This window comes from Canis lupus, chromosome 27 (assembly GCF_003254725.2).
Source record: "Canis lupus dingo isolate Sandy chromosome 27, ASM325472v2, whole genome shotgun sequence".
Classification (NCBI taxonomy): domain Eukaryota; kingdom Metazoa; phylum Chordata; class Mammalia; order Carnivora; family Canidae; genus Canis; species Canis lupus.
Window position 1 is genome coordinate 41022993 of NC_064269.1, and position 17008 is coordinate 41040000.

The window sequence follows — 17008 nt, forward strand, 5'->3', positions numbered from 1 at the left end:
GAAGTAAAGGACAATATGAATAGCTTAATGTCTATTAAAGAAATTGAATCAATAACTAATAATTTTCCAAAATAGAAAACATGGCCCAGATGGAGTCACTGGTGAATTCTATCAAACATTGAAGGAAGAAATTATACCAATTGTCCATAATTTCCTTCAGAAGATAGATGCAGAGGGAGTACTTTCTTTTTTTTTTTTTTTTTTTTTTTTTTTTTTTTTTTTTTTTCAGCTGAAAGGTCTCACATTTATTACTGAACCAACCTACTGGTATAGAGGCATAGTAACAGAGAAAATCATTCTCTTGATAAGACATGTCTATTGGCCAGGTAGGAAGGATGTTTCCATATTGATAAGATAGGAACATGTGATCTCCATGTGGCTTAAATATGTGTGCCAATTATGTTTGCTATTTCATGATGTGCGATGCTTCCTCACAGACCCAGTTTGGTTCTTCTCCAGTGTCTCCTCTTGGAATTGTACCTGATTTTATTACCAGTTTTCATCCGAATCCACTGGGGAATAGGACGATTCTGCTTTTGTTTCTTGGCCAGGAATCGCTTGATTCTGAAAGTCTTGTGAGAAGACATGGCGATCACAGTCAACCACACGCAACCAGGATGGCGGCGGACGAGGGAGTACTTTCTAACTAATTTTATGAGGCCAGCATTACCCCAATCCAAATCCAGACATAGCTATTACAAGAAAACTGAAGACTAGTATTTCTCATAAACACAGATGCAAAGGCTGTCAACAAAATATTGGCAAATCAAATCTAAGGATGTATGAAAAGATTTGTACACTATGACCATGTGGGATCTACTTTAGGTATGCAAGGTCAGTTTAACACTTGATAATCAGTAATGTAATCCATTACATCAACAGGCTAAGGAAGAAAATTAACTTGATCATATCAGTAAATACAGAAAACACATTGACAGAATTCAACACTCATTGATGATAAAGAAAAAAAATCTCAGTAAATTGGGTGTAGAGGGGAACTTCCTTAACTTTAAAAGAATATCTACAAAAAAACCTACAAATAACATCATACTTAATGATGAGAAACTCAAAGTTTTCCCACGAAGACTGAGAACAAGGCAAGGACATCCCTCTCACCACTGCTTTTCAACATCATACTGGAAGTCTTAGGCAATGCAATAAAACAAGAAAAGGAAATAAAAGGTATACAGATTGGGAGGAAAGAAATAAAACTACCTTTGTTTCCAGGTAACATGATCATCTATGTAGAAAATGTAGAAAATAATCTACAAAAAAATCCTAGAACTAATAAGCCACTAGAACAGTATTATAGATTACAGGTTAATATACAAAAGTCCATCACTTTCCTATACAGCAGCAATGAAAAGTGGAATTTGAAATTAAAAACAGCATACCATTTACAATACTTAGGTATAATTCTAATAAAATATGTAGAAGATCTCTGTGAAGAAAACTACTAAGATTTGATAAAAGAAATCAAAGAGCTAAATGGAGATATTCCATGTTCAGAAATAGGAAGATTCAATATTGTCAAAATGTCAATTTTTCCCAACTTGACCTATTGATTCAATGCAATATCAATCAAAATCCCAGCAATTATCTTGTGGACATCAACAAACTGATTCTAAAGTCTATATGGAGAGGCTAAAATTCAGAATAGCAAACACAATATTGAAGTAGAAAAATAGAGTTGAAGGACAAACATTACCCAACTTCAAGACTTATTATAAAGCTACAGTAATCAAGACAGTATGGTATTAGCAAACGAATAGGAAAATAGATCAATGAAAGAAAATAGAGAGCCCAGAAATAGACCCACATAAATATAGTCAACCAATATTTGACAAAGGAGCAAAGGCAATTAAATGGAGAAAAGATAGTCTTTTCAACAAATGGTGCTAGAGCAATGGTACATCCACATGCGAAAACAAATCTAGACCCAGACCTTACATTTTTCATAGTAGTTAACTCAAAATGGATCACAAAACTAAATATAAAATGCAAAACTATAAAACTCCTAGAAGGTTAAATAGGAGAGAATCTAGATTACCTTGGGTTTGGTGATTTATTTTTAGATACACCATCACAGGCATCATCTGCAAAACAATCGACTAATAAGCTAGACTTCATTAAAATAAAAAGTTTTTGTTCTGTGAGATGAGAGAATGAAAAGACAAGCCACAGACTGGGAGAAAATATTTACAAAGACACATAGGATAAAAGACAATTATCTAAAATATTAAAGAAAAAACCCTTAAAACTCCACAATAAGAAAAAAAATGGGTCATAAATAAATTTTAAAAATGGGCCAAAGATTTAACAGATACCCCACTAAAGAGGGCTTTCAGATGACAATAAGTACATGAAAATCCGTTCTACATCATGTGTCATCAGAGTAATCTAAATCCGAACAGCGAGATATCATTATATACCTAAACACTGGCCCAAATCCCAAACACTGGCAACATCAAATTCTTTTTTTTTAAATTTTTTTAACGATTTATTTTTGTTTATTTATGATAGACATAGAAAGAGAGAGAGAGAGAGAGAGACAGAGACACAGGCAGAGGGAGAAGCAGGCTCCATGCAAGGAGCCCGACGTGGGACTCGATCCCAGGACTCCAGGATCACGCCCTGGGCCAAAGGCAGGCACGAAACCGCTGAGCCACCCAGGGATCCCCGCAACATCAAATTCTGATGAGAGGATTGAGCAATAGGAATCTCTCATTCATTGCTGGTGAAAATGCAAAATGGTATAGCCACTTTGGAAGGCAGCTTAAAAATTTTCTTAAAAAATTAAACATAGTTTTTTAAACACAGTTTTTCTATGATACAATCCAGCAATCACACAATTTGTCATTACGCAAAGGACTTGAAAACTCATATCCACACAAAATACTGTACACAATGTTTATAGCAGCTTTATTCCTTTTTTTTAAAATTTATTTTATTTTATTTATTTATGATAGGCACACAGTGAGAGAGAGAGGCAGAGGGAGAAGCAGGCTCCATGCACTGGGAGCCCGACGTGGGATTGGATTGCGGGTCTCCAGGATCACGCCCTGGGCCAAAGGCAGGCGCTAAACCACTGCGCCACCCAGGGATCCCGCAGCTTTATTCCTAATTGCTAAAACTTGAGAGCAACCAAGATGTCCTTCAGTAGATAAAGGGATAAAGAAATGGTGGTCTATCTAGACAATGGACTATTATTCAAGCACTAAGAAGAAATGAACTATCAAGCCATGAAAAGACATGAAGGAAACTTGGCCGATTTGAAAAGGCAACGTATTGTATGATTCCAACTATGGAGTTCTGGAAAAGGCAAAACTACAGAAATAGTAAAAAGATCAGTGGTTGCAAGGTGCTAAGGAAGGGGAAGATGGGATGAATAGAACACGGAGGGATTTTAGGGCAGTGAAAATACTCTGTATGATACTATAACAATGAATAAATGTCTATGCATTTGTCCTAACCCATAGAATGTAGAATACCAAAAGTGAACCCAAATGTAAACTTTGGACTTTGGGTGGTTTTAATGGATCAATGTAGATTCATCAATTATAACAATTGTACAACTCTGGTAGGGGATGTTGATAGTGGGGAGGCTATGCACACAGGGGGAAGGGAGTTTATGGGAAATCTCATATCTTCTACTTGATTTTGCTGTGAACCTGAAACTGCTCTAAAAAACAAAGTCTATATAAAAAAAAAAAAAACCCAACCATATTGTTGGGGGATCCTAGAATGGAATGCAGAATTTGAAAAACGAATCTACCTGTATTATGAATGTATTGACATAACCTCACTGAAGGGGAGTAGGGGAAAAGGAAGCTGACCTAAGTAACTTTGGAAATGGTGTTTTAAGTGGAAACTAAAAGGCTAGAGACAAAAGGAACTATAAAAAAAAAAAAAACAAAAAAAAAACAACCACTATATTCTTGTTGGAAATTTTGTTTCTCACAGAGGTAGTGGTTAGCAATTCTGAAACTACTTTATGTATATATTAGGGTTGAACAAAATAAGTATAAATTATGGATAATGGGAGTCAAATTTCTCACTGTTCAAGACAGAAGTTACAAGCTGGCTGGAGAGAAGGCTAGGGTACAGGGTGCTGATTAGAGTTGATGAGTCAGGTATCAGTAAGAACTCATTTATTTTAATATGTATATATATAGATCTACAGGCACAGAAATAGATATGTGTGTATACACAGGCGAGCACACATGCATACATTTCCTAACTGTATGCAGGGAGAGCCCAGAAGCAGTGACACTCTGGTAGCACCAAAAACACCTAGCACTTGGATTCTTATTTCTAAATAATATTCTCCAATAAAAGAAATCAGGGCTTTCTTGGAAAATGGGTGATTTTATGCCTGGAACAGGGAAAATACGAGATGAGCCTGGTGCAACCTTTAGTATCGGGAAGTAAGGAAGCACCAAAACACACACAGAGAGAAAGGGACAGAGATAGACAGAGATTGAGAAAAGAAAAGAGAAGGAAAGAAAAAGAAAGATGCAGATATGTCAAGAAGATACTGATGCTGGGATCCCTGGGTGGCGCAGCGGTTTGGCGCCTGCCTTTGTCCCAGGGCGCGATCCTGGAGACCCGGGATCGAATCCCACATCGGGCTCCCCGTGCATGGAGCCTGCTTCTCCCTCTGCCTGTGTCTCTGCGCCTCTCTCTCTCTCTCTGTGTGACTACCATAAATAAATAAAAATTAAAAAAAAAAAAAAGAAGATACTGATGCTAACCAAAGGAGCTCTCAGTGGCCACAGCTAGAACAATTTGAGGAAATAAACAAATAATTACACAGAGAGGTGAAAAAATAGATTCTAATATAAAGAATAAGGTAAATATCCATGAGTCCATACTGACTGTACTGGGTTGAATTGTGTCCCCTCAAAATTCACATCTGCCAGAATCTTGCAATATGAATTTATTTGGAAAGATCTTTGTGGATGTAATTAGTTATAGAACTTTATTAAAAAATCATTCTGATTTTTTTTGTTATTTTATTTTATTATTATTATTTTTATTGGAGTTTGATTTGCCAACATATGGCATATCACCCAGTGCTCATCCCGTCAAGTTCCTCCCTCAGTGCCCATCACCCAGTCACCCCAACCCCCCGCCTACCTCCCTTTCCACTACCCCTTGTTCATTTCCCAGAGTTAGGAGTCTCTCATGTTCTGTCTCCCTCACTGATATTTCCCACTCATTTTCTCTCCTTTCCCCTTTCACTATTGATTCTGAATTTAGCATGGGCCTTAAATCTAGTGACTGCTGTCCTTATAAGAAGAGGAAATGACAAAGAGAAGAAGATGATATGAACATGGAAGCAGAGACTGGAGCAATACCACTACAAGCCAAGAAACACCAAGCATTGCCAGCAACCACCAGAAGCCAGGAGAGAATAATGGAATTCCGCTTTCCCCCAGAGCTTCCAGAAGCCATCAATACCACGGACACCTTGGTTTCAGACTTCTGTTCCATATTGTGAAAGAACAAATTTCTATTTTTTAAAGCCTCCTTGTTTATGGTGATTTGTGAAGGCAATCCCAAGAAACTAGCACACTGATATAAGTAAATCATGGAATAAATAAGGGGAGAGAAGGGACACATCTCCTTAGAAGAGAATATGTGTAGAATCCATGTCTCAGGCAGAGCTTAATTCCTCTCCCTGTGAGCTTTGGCTAGACTGGGTGACTTGCTTCCAAAGAAGAAAACATAGGAAGAGAAAAACAATAACCCTACAGAAAAAAAATTACTAACTCCACTAGGAAGACACTCCCTTAATCTCTGATCAAGGTTAATATCACTAGTAATAAGTCATATGGATAGCACATATCCCCCAGTATGATGCAGTGACAAGGGTACTTCACTTTCATGGTATCTTCCCCCAAGCCATAACCTCAGTCTAATCATGAGAAAATATCAGATAAACACAAATTGAGAGACATTCTACAAAATATCACTCTTTAAAACTGTCAAGGTCATAAAAAAATAAGAAAAGACTAAGAAACTGACACAGATTAAAGGAAACTAAGATCAGATGATTAATGTAATGTGGGGTCGCGGGTTGGATCCTGAAACAGAAAAAGGACGGTAGTGCGGAAGTTGGTGACTACTACCTAAACTGTGGAGTTTAGTTAATAGTGTTGTGCCAACGTTAGTTTCTTAGTTTTGACAAATGTGTCATAGGTAGGTAAGTAAGATGCTAACATTAGGGGAAGCTGGGTGGTTGATATACGGGAACTCTCTCGAATATCTTTGCAATGTTTTGGTAAATCTAAAATGATTCCAAAATATAGAAGGTTTAAAAAAATACAACTGTGAGTAAAAGATCTAGAAGTCAGTCAGCACTTTCTCTACCTTTACTTTCCATCTGTGGTTTTATTTCCTTTCTCTGAGATGGAAGAGAATCTTCACTCAACTTCTGTTTGCCTTCTCCCCTCCCCCAACCCCTTTTCCACACTAATGAATACATTTTAGAAATAAGAAAGTAAGTAAATCAAAGAACGAGTGCATAAACAAAGGAACAAACAAATAAATATCTAACTTACAGTAGAATGAGGGCATCCGGCAGTTTAGTGGGAACAATTAGAAATTGTAAATATTTAGCTCTCACAGCTGCCCACCACAATGGCAACAGCCACACCAACACAGGGTTTCAACATGACAGTTTAATATTTGTTCTGGCTTCCTGGTCCGTCTTCCACCAGGGCTCCTTGAACAGCTGACTTTGAATGGAACCAAGGTTTCATCTGTTGGCTGATTCCCCTCTCCGCATGTGTAAGCCGTGCACTGGCTTCCACTCCATCTGATTGGCACTCAAGGAAGAAAAGTGTGGTCTGAGGACAGGGAGCACACCATTCTTAGATATCCTCAGGAGGTTGTTGCACAGATCAGATGCACCCGATAAGGTATGTGAGTACCCTTTGTGAACCTGAACACACTACAGAACTGTAAGGCGGTATTGTTGTTGCTGTCATTTGCCCCCATGCCTTGGCTCTTTCTAGACTGTAATGCTCTGCTTGTCACTAGCCTGGTGTGTTTCCAGATAACTTCATGGGCATTGAAGACAGTAAGCCAGCCTGATTTGATTCCTCAGCCCCTCCAGCCCTAGGCTCTAGCTTGAGCCATTTGATCTTTATGACTTTTGGTTCAGCCCTATGTTCATTCATTCATTTAAAGGAATAATAATTCAACCTTGTGCTAGGCAGCCTTGTGTTAGGTATAGGAACACAGAGATAAACAGGACACAATCCCTGACTTTGAAGGGTACATATTACTTTTGGCCATTCACTGGCATTAGTTCTTCTCCTCTCCAACTCTAGCCTTGTCTTTCTCTCCCTGGCTTGGTCCATCCACACTTCCTGGTGATCTGATTCTCCAGTTTGGCTTGGGAATCCCTACCTACCATGTCCTGCCCAGCATAGCAGCAGTGTTGGAGAGAAGAGGTAGTTCTGGTATCCAGCCCCTCCTAATTTTTAGCCTTAGAGACTCAGGAGTCTGACAGTGCCGATTACCCACCCTTCTGTCTGGACATCAAATTTCTAAACTTGTTTTCTGCCTTTCTCCCTCACCTATTGGTACATTCTGTCCACCTGTTGAGACATTTTACTATTTTATCTTGGGCACTTATACTAGATTCCTGCTTGAATCCCTGTAGACTTCCTTACGTACCCCTGAACATTGTTTTCCCTTCTGATGGAACCTTCAAGCAGCAGCATTGGGACCTTGCCTCCAATGCTGCTGCTTGAAGCATTGGGACTGGGAGCTGATAAGATCCCATTAAAGTTTGGAAATCTGCTTCTAGATCACAGTTCCACACGGCTGATGAGAGTCCAGCTGAAAATGACCAAGAAACATATCAAATGGCAAGAAGAGAGCCCTGCCTCAACTGGGAGAAGCAACACTGGTTAGTACCTTTAGGATTTTTATCTTTTCCAAGAACTGTGACAAAAGATACATTTTTGCTCAAGTCCAAACCAGTTCTCTGTGTCCTACCAAGTAATCAGAACCTAGTTTTTAAAGCCAAAACATCTCATCTTTAGCTTTAAAGTCTTTTTTAACATTTCGCTCTTTTTTTTTTTCAGGGAGCTTGGGAGGTTCAGTTGGTTAAACCTCTGCCTTTGGGTCAGGTCATGATTCCAGGGTCCTAGGATCTAGCTCCACCTGCCCTGCTTCTCCCTCTGCCCCATGCTCATGCTCTCTCTCTCAAATAAATAAGTAATAGCTTTAAAAAATAAAATCAAATCTCCCTCTTTTTTTTTTTTTCAAGTTTGGGGAAATAATGAGAACAGTTCCACTGGTCTGAAGGTTGGCAGAGGTTGGAGCATAAGCCGACCACAGTTCTTTGGGGGCAGAGCTTTCCCTATGGCATGAAGAAGCTCAGTTCTGGGTAGATATTGATCCCCTCAGGCCTCAGGTCTGGTCACCTCTGCAAGACAGCAGACAGCAGGTAACTCCATTTACTATGTGAATATTATTATCTTTCTTATTTGTTCCATGATGTGAAGAAGGTTGGCAGGCTCTCTTATAAGATCAGACAACTACCACCTTCTTCATTGCTCTGAAACAACACTTTAGAATCTGGAGTATAGCTGATCCAGGGAAGAGCAGGGTTACCTATCCCAGCTAGAGAGAGGTCTAGGAGCCACACATGATAGAGAATGTCCTTCACTTAACACTCTCAGAAATGCTGAGAGGAAAGACAAGAGAGGGAAGAACCAAGCAGACCATAAGGCCTAGGAGTCCAGCTCTATCACTAATCAAGGGAACTGGGGCGGGTCAAAAGGCTGTTTCTGAACCAGATGTGGAAAAACCCAGAGTGAGAGTAGGGGGAGCTGATAAGAGGACCAGGGGAAGGAAATCTGAGAGATGTTGCCATCCCTGTCAGACGCTCACCTGGCACCAAGAAGATCTGAGAACTAGATACCCCTCAAAGGCTGGGGGTGTCAGAAAAATCCATCACTATCAAGCTCTATGCTACTAGTACCTGGAATGAGAAGTGTTCTCTTCCTTGCCTTCTACCTCTTCAAATCCTACTCATCCTCAGAAGTCCAGCTCAAGACCAACCTCCTTGTGTAACACGTCCCTTCCTCTGCATTCCTACCACCATGGTTAACCTTACCATGCACTTTGGCATGTAAGTGCTATGCACTGCATCATAAAGATTCACATGTACTGCCTTAGCTTGTTTCTCTCCTGAAACAAGGCATCTTGCCTTAGGTCCCTTCATAAACGTTCTATTGGGTTTAGTAAATCCTTGTGAAATGAAGACAGTAATCGAGTTATATTGACATTCTCAATGGCCCACATGGTTCACCAAACCTATGTGTTGCCTATCTGGCTCCATGTACATAAGCAAATGTCTGTGAGTGGGAAGATTCTAACATGTGTCAACTGGTAGAGGCTCAATTTACCACCGGTGGGACATGCACACCATGGGACTTTCCAATAGGACAGTAAATTATGCAGATCAGTAGTTCTCAACTTTGGATTCCTGTTGGAATCATCTCGGAGCTTTCAAAAGCTCCATTTTGATTTAGTTGGTTTAGGGTGGGGCCTGAACACCAGTGTGTTTTCTCTGGATGATTCAAACAGCCAGGATTGAGAACTTTGTGTCATATTTTTTTGTGTGTGTACTTTTCATACTTCAGAGTTCAAGCTTATCTAATCAACCCCAATGTCTAAACAGTGTTTTCTACCCCTTTAATAGAATTTGATTTATTTATCAAGTATTTAGACATATATTTTGTGCCAGGCAGAAATAAAGAAAAACAAGGTATTTGTCCTCAGGAAACCGACTATAAACAGAGACACACTTTTATGGAAATAAATAAAAGTATGAGTAAACCTTGCTACCTAAACTTGGGAACTTAATAGTTTCAGATAAATTTTTTTAAAAAAATTCATTCATTCATTTCTAAGAGAGAGAAAAAGAGAGAGAACAAGCAGGGGATGCTGCAGGCAGAAGGGAGAGGGAGAAGCAGGCTCTTCCCTTGAGCAGGGAGCCCAATGGAGGGCTTAATCCCAGAACCCTAGGATCATGATTTGAGCGGAAGGCAGACACCCGGGTGCCCCTCAGATAAATTTTTTGATAATACCTTGCTATTTGGATTCTCATTCCTTGCTACCTAAAAGGTAGAAACCAAGTAGATTATGTGAGGGCACCCTCTTTGCAAATTTACTATCCAACCTCTTGCTCTAGCTCAAGAACCAAATTGACCATGGTTGCTCGCTACTATAAGTGCTATAAAGAGGAATTAGTTGAGAATGAACAGGAAGAACTGGCCATCTAGAGAAGTGAAGGACTCTGGCCTTGGAATCTTGGAGCTGTCAACAGTCTGGCCACATTAAAAGGAAGCTTTCTGGGCTAATACATCAGTACTCAGTCTCTGCTAGAGACGTTTTCTGTTTCCATTTGAGACTTTTGTGTCTCCAGTGGTGCCTAAATGTAGTTCCAAAGTAAAGGCTGAGAATCTACATTGTCTGGTTCTGCTGAGGAGGGCAGATTGCCTGTGGATAGAGGAGTGCATGTGGGGGGTTTCTTCTGGTCAGAAAAATTGGGAGTATTAGAGAGGAAAAGTAGATATAGAGGAGAGGGCAACCATAAATAGTACTGAGCCAAATAGTACTGAGCCAAAAGGCCAAAAAGAACACTAGAAATGAAAAGCCAACAAATCCTCTTGACTCCAAAACCACGTTCTCCATGCTCCGCACTCAGTTTATTGCTGTGGCTCCTTCCTGGGGCACTTGGATGGTTTTTACAAGCTCCAATGCTCTCCCATCCCATCTTACCCTTGACTTTTTTTTTACTTAAATCCTTTTGTTTTAAGGCATTTTTTTTTTAAATAGAGGTAAAATTGGTATATAACATGTAAGTGTCAGGTGGACAACATTATAATTCGACACCACCAAAAGCTAGTTACCATCCATCACCATACAATTGACTCTTTTTATCCATTTTTTTTCCCCCACTCATGCCCAACCCCCTTCCCTCTTGGAACCAACTTTGACTTCTGCTATATCTGGGGTTATTAATATCCTGAACTTTTCCATCACTCACTCACCTCATGATCTTATGAACATGATAAAGGAAGGAGTTTCAGAAGTTATCACCTTTTGTGACTTACCTTCATACAATACCCAAAAACGAGTAATGGAAAGACTAGCTCTTCTTCAGTGAGATCCTTTCTCACGCTGTTCCTACTCTGACATTACTAATAAAGCTCAGCCTCCAAATCATGGACTTTTAATATGCTTGCATTTTTCTGAGGCAGCAGATGACTCTGTGCATCCCTGCCCTTGCCTTCCCTTTTCTCTGGCCTCCCTTCTGCTGCAAATTTAAGAATGCTCTCCCTGAGTTATGGCCCTTGGAATTATTTCCCAGGCCCTTCATCTGTTGGTCCACAAAGGAGGATCGATAAGAGAGTTCAAGAAAGCCGAAAGCCAGGAGCATTCCCCATGCTGGACTGAGGAAAGGTTGAAGCAGACCAGGCACAAACCCTTTAGCTCCTTGTCAGCAGCCTTTGATCTGCGTGGCAGCTAACACGAAAGTAGAATTTGGCCCTCCAACTGTACAGGACAAGACTTGACAAGGAAATCAGTTTCTCTGACAATTTCAAAAGCCCCGACACTCTCGTCACTTGGCACTTGGCCATGGGGAATGGTGCTATGGACACTTACGCACCACACCAGAGAAGCCATTTTCCCAGGAAGGACTGGCAGTTCGAGTTCAGGCAAGTCTGTGAGGAATGAAGGACAAGCTCTTCCCTGCCCTTCACTCAGGACAGATGTTGGAGGAACCAAGAGGATTTTGATTGGACAGCTAAAGGAACTTCCTACCTGTCTGGGAGGAAAGACACTAGGAGAGGTGGCCAGGGAGTCTGAAGAAACTCTTAAAGTCTAAAGAATAAGCATATATGCTGCTGGTCTCCTATGATTTAAGCAAAAGATGCTGTAGCTGGCCTTTGGAGGATCGTTCCTCATTTGCAAGGCTACCTGTGATGCACATGTGCATTTTTCAGCTTACCCGCTTGTTCTTAAATAAGTAAACTCCATTATGTTTGGCTTTTTCTTAAAATGTGTTCCTACCATGTGGCTTCCTGAGTGCTCTCATCAGTTGATTTAACCTCTCTAGGCTGCTTTGTACAGAATTAATACCAGATAACTAAGGTGTTGGGCTTGTGGTTGGTTTAGGACTAGGGAGACTGGAAGACATTGTGAGTGTTCCTGTTTAACAAGTCAACCAAAGTGCAGCTACCCATCAGGGATGTTGAGGAGGCTTCCTATAGAGTGAGAAGAGGATTGACAAACTTCAGAGTCCCCACTGACACCCCCAGTTTCTGCCATTCTTCCCTGATGACCGGCTGTATAGGATCATTAAGTTCAAGAAAGTTCTGGAAGCCAGCCTTAAGAAGCAGCACTAATTATTACCCCAAAAGGAGGCATCTAGGTGGCTCAGTGCTTGAGCATCTGCCTCAGGTCATGATCCCGGGGTCCTGGGATTGAGTCACCCATTGGGCTCTCCAAGGGGAGCCTGCTTCTCCCTCTGCCTATGTCTCTGCCTTTCTCTGTGTCTCTCATGAACAAATAAATAAAATCTTTAAAAAAAAATTATTACCCCTAAAAAGAATGTTCTTGAAATTAAGCATGTTGGGAAGATTTGGTAAGAAAATGAGGAAGGTCCAACCTGAGAGTGAAGTGAGAGGCACTCACTAGGTACAAGCAGACACAAACAGAACTCACAGAGTGTGAAGCTGCAGAAATTGTGCCAGAGTGGCCCATGCAGGGAATGAAGAGCAACAGTTGAAGAGAGGGGAAGCAGATCCTGAAAGCTGTCTGGCAGTGAACTGTAGAAAAGCCAATATAGAATCGTGCCAGGTTACCAAAAGGGGGAACCACTGTTGCAGGCCAGATTTCCAGGAAGCAGATTCTGAAATGAAGATTAGGGTGAAGGAAACTTCATGGAAAGTGCTCTTGAGTATCAACCACTATAGGCACAAGGGCAGGAAGCAGGGAGGAGCAGAGGGCCACAATGCAGTCACAAGGCCTCAGCCTACCCATCTCTTACAACTGATATGGCCCTTTCAAATTGCCCCAGATTGAGTCATGAGGCCAAGCATTTATATCTATGCATGCTCAATCATTGGACACCAGCTGCCTGTGGGAAGAGGCATGTCCATGGATGGGGCATCTCTCCTCAGCAAGGACAATTCCAGCTGAGTGCCATAAGCCAGCCACATTCCTAGCAGATGAGAGAAACAAATCCTTCCCTCCTGAAAGGAGATCTGGGCATGCAACACAACAATACTGATGAGACACTGCAGAGCTCACCTGGATCTTGCTCTCAGGGCTGTCTTTGGGGAAACTGGCAGAGTTGTCAGAATTTTCCCATGGTGCCCTTCATGTTGCTTCCCAGCATCCTTTATATCCTCTCCTTTCAGCATCCTGGAGCCCCAGTATCTCAGCATGAATCCATACTAAGGGTTCAGAACTCATTATGGTGCCATCCCCTATATGTCAAGCAGTATTTCAAAATCAGTACTCAGAGACACCATGTTTAATTCAAAAGAAAGTACCATTAGAGGTGCAATTTCCATATCAGTGTTAGAAAGGGTCTTTGCAAAGGCCTATTAAAAACCAGTTTGCTAAAAAGAAATCAAAACCCTTCCCCTCCAAAGTGAGTTGTTTTGGGGGATTTTATTTGCCCTGAAGACATGTTTTCTGAACTTTGAGCAGAGTCCAAAGCTGGTGAAAGTTTCCCCTTCTGGGTAAGTTCCAAAGAAGGGTAATGACAGACTTTATATGCTTGGCAGACGTGAAGGTTGGGCCGCCGGAGGGTGTGCACTGGTGCTTCTGAACACACCACAGAAATCCTTCTCCTTCTCAGCAGCAACAACAGCACTGCTCCCTACCACCATCATGACCACCATAGCTGAGGGAGGCCTTCTTTAATTAAAGCAACTATCTTGCCTTACCATCAGTGCAATTAGAATTTAACGAACCAGATCACTTCTTTCAAGGCTTTGAATTATAGCTGATCTCAATATTCATGTACTAAAAAAACAAAACAAACAAATAAACCAACAACAACAAAAATCCAACCATCATCCACTCTGAAAGCATGAGAGAGGCAGCAGAACAATAGGAATGAAAGAGATGGAGCCATTCTATACTGGGGAGATCAGGGTGGCTTGAGAATGACCAGAGGAAAAGTGACCACTTCCTTTCAAGAGTCTAAAAGAATGAGGAGGGCAGCCCGGGTGGCTGAGCGGTTTAGTGCCACGTTCGGTCCAGGGCATGATCCTTGGAGACCTGGAATCGAGTCCCACATCGGGCTCTCTGCATGGAGCCTGCTTCTCCCCTCTGCCTGTGTCTCTGCCTCTTTCTCTGTATGTGTCTCTATGAATAAGTAAATAAAATATTTAAAAAATTAAAAAAATAATAAAAGAATGAGGAAAACTTTCATATTCCTGGTAAGGGGGCAAGGGAGGTATATTAATTAATTACTCAATTAACAAGCATTTATGCAACACCATTTGACCAGGACCTCTGCTAGGTCCATGGACGACTGGACAGGAGGGAAAATACAAAGATAAATAAGACACAGGTTCTATTTTAAGGAACTCACAGTCTACTTCCAGCTATGCTTCAGGCATGCACACTAATGTAACAACTAATAAGACAAGAAAGTCAATGACAGTATGAAGAAAGTCACAGCAGATGGTGAGTACACTTGTTGTGGTACTGAGTAATGTATGTTAATTGTACTTCAATAATAAATTTTTAATTGGAGAAAACAAAAAAAAAAAAAAAGAAAAGAAAAGAAATAAAGTCACAGGAGTTGTAAAAGCCATGCTGTTTTGGAGGATGCAGAACCCAAAGGAGTGTAGAGAAAGTGGAGAGTCTTCCAAGAAAGGAACAAAGCATAGTGTGGCAAGAAATGAGCCTGGACCGCTCTGGCATCAGTGAGTAATAATAAGTAACAAAAAAATCAGCCAAGCACTGTTTGGGAAATTTAAGTCATTAATGCTCACAACAACCTTACAAAGTCAGTCCTATTATTCTCCCCATTTTACAGATGGGGAAACTGAAGCACACAGGGATTAATTAACTTGCCCAACATCACACAGATAGGAGGTAGCAGGACTGAGTAGCCACATTAGAAATAGAAAGCAGTGGGGTGTCTGAGTGACCCAGTCAGTAGAGTAGTGACTCTTGGTTTCACCTCAGGTCATGATCTCAGGGTCCTGGGACTTGAGATCATGTCAGGCTCCATGATCAGTGGGGAGTCTGCTTGTGGATTCTTTCTCTCTGTCTGCCCTTCCCCTGCTTGCACTCTTTCTTTCTCTCTCTAAAATAAGTAAATAAATCTTTAAAAAAAATAGAAATAGAAAGCAGTAAGAGGTGAAATTGATTTTATTAATGTTTTCTTGAACTCATATTTCCAAAATATGATTATTTCAATTATGTAATCAACAGAAAAATTATTAATATTTTTTTTCACACTAAATCTTTGAAATCTGGGGGTCCCTGGATGGCTCAGTTGGTTAACCATCTGACTCTTGATTTTGGCTCAGGTTGTGATCTCAGGGTCATGGGATTGAGCCCTGAGTCAGGCTCCCCACTCAGCAGGGAGTCTGTTTGAGATTCTTTCCCTCTGATCCTTCCCCTAATCGTGCTTGCCCTCTCTCTCTCTCAAATAAATAATAAAAAATAATAAATCTTTTTAAAAAGTCTTTGAAATCTGGTGTGATCTGCACTTACAGCACACTTCAATTTGGACATTTCAAGTGCTTAATAGCCACATGAGACCAGTGGATACTATATTAGACAATGCAATGCCAAACCACAGGCTGTGCTTTAAACTGCAAGGCAATGTTTCCACTGTAGGTGACTGACCAGGATAGGACTGGAAAAATACACTGGGGGCAGTTTGGGAAAGGTCTCTAAAGGCAAGTGAAGTAGTCAATGGCTTCTAGAAACCCCTTTTGAACTGACATAACAAATGTAGGCCCTCATATATGAGACAAGCCTGAACCCCTCTTGTGTGATCTGCTCTTTGGTACCAATCAATCACTGTGATGTGGTTTTCTGAGAGGTAATATGGTATGATACTGGAGAGCCCTGATACTGGAGCTCAGCAGACTGGGGTGTGGGCCCTGCCTGCACCACATACCAGTTGTGTGATCTTGGGCAAGTTACTTAATCTCCTTAAACCTCAGATTCTCCATCTACAGCTATAAAATGGGAATAATCATTCAGACGTCACAGTGCTATTGTGAGGATTAAACCAGATAATAGACTTAAAGCTCTTAGTGCAGTGCTTGACAAGTCATAAATGTTCAAGAAATGTGAGCAATTCCTATTATCAAAAGCCACAAGTTACACAATTACAAATTTCCAAGTCACGCAGTGAGCGAGTCTCTGGATTGTCACCAAAGTCTCACCGCCTTTCTATTTGGCCTCTTTCCTTGGTGCCAGGTAGAGACCAAGTCAGACTGGGCAGTAAACTAGTTTAATCCATGTGGCGACCTCATAGAGGTGTGGTGAGAAGACCCAGAGGGCTCACTCAAGAGCCTGCCAGCTTGAGAAAATTTTCCAAGAGATAAAACGGAAAGGAAGGATGAGTAATGATGCCTGAACATGGGTGCTCATCCAGTCAAGAAAAGCCAGTTAAGATCCTTGAACATCAGAGCTAGAAGGAGAGTTAGAGATCACTCAGGGTAGATCAACCTTCCTCCTTTTACAAATGAAAGAATTGAAATCCAATGAGGTGAAGTAAATTGCCAGGGCCAGGCAGCTAGTTAGGGGCAGAGGCAGAGGCAGAAGCTAGGCATCTCAATGCCTGACCCTGGTCCCCACTTAATGAATCCTGCCTGTGACTGCCTTGTTCTCATATCAGCCCTGGCTTTGAGTCAGAAATACCTGGAAAGCTTTCAAAATCTGCAAATGTTGGATCCCTCCACAGGACATTCACATGGATGACTCCTCC

The 17008-nt window shown here is 41.0% G+C and overlaps 1 protein-coding gene across 1 annotated transcript; it reads right to left on the reverse strand.

Annotated features, from left to right (window-relative positions):
* Window positions 1–230: 230 nt before the first annotated feature.
* On the reverse strand, window positions 231–630 carry LOC125753810 (60S ribosomal protein L39). The gene has a single exon (XM_049102502.1). It carries the CDS (start codon window positions 585–587, stop codon window positions 432–434), a length of 156 nt encoding a protein of 51 aa, XP_048958459.1. The 5' UTR covers window positions 588–630; the 3' UTR covers window positions 231–431.
* Window positions 631–17008: the final 16378 nt, after the last annotated feature.

Bases quoted from the DNA above. Each gene is read 5' to 3' on its own strand.
- LOC125753810 (XM_049102502.1), bottom strand. From the start codon at position 587: ATGTCTTCTCACAAGACTTTCAGAATCAAGCGATTCCTGGCCAAGAAA.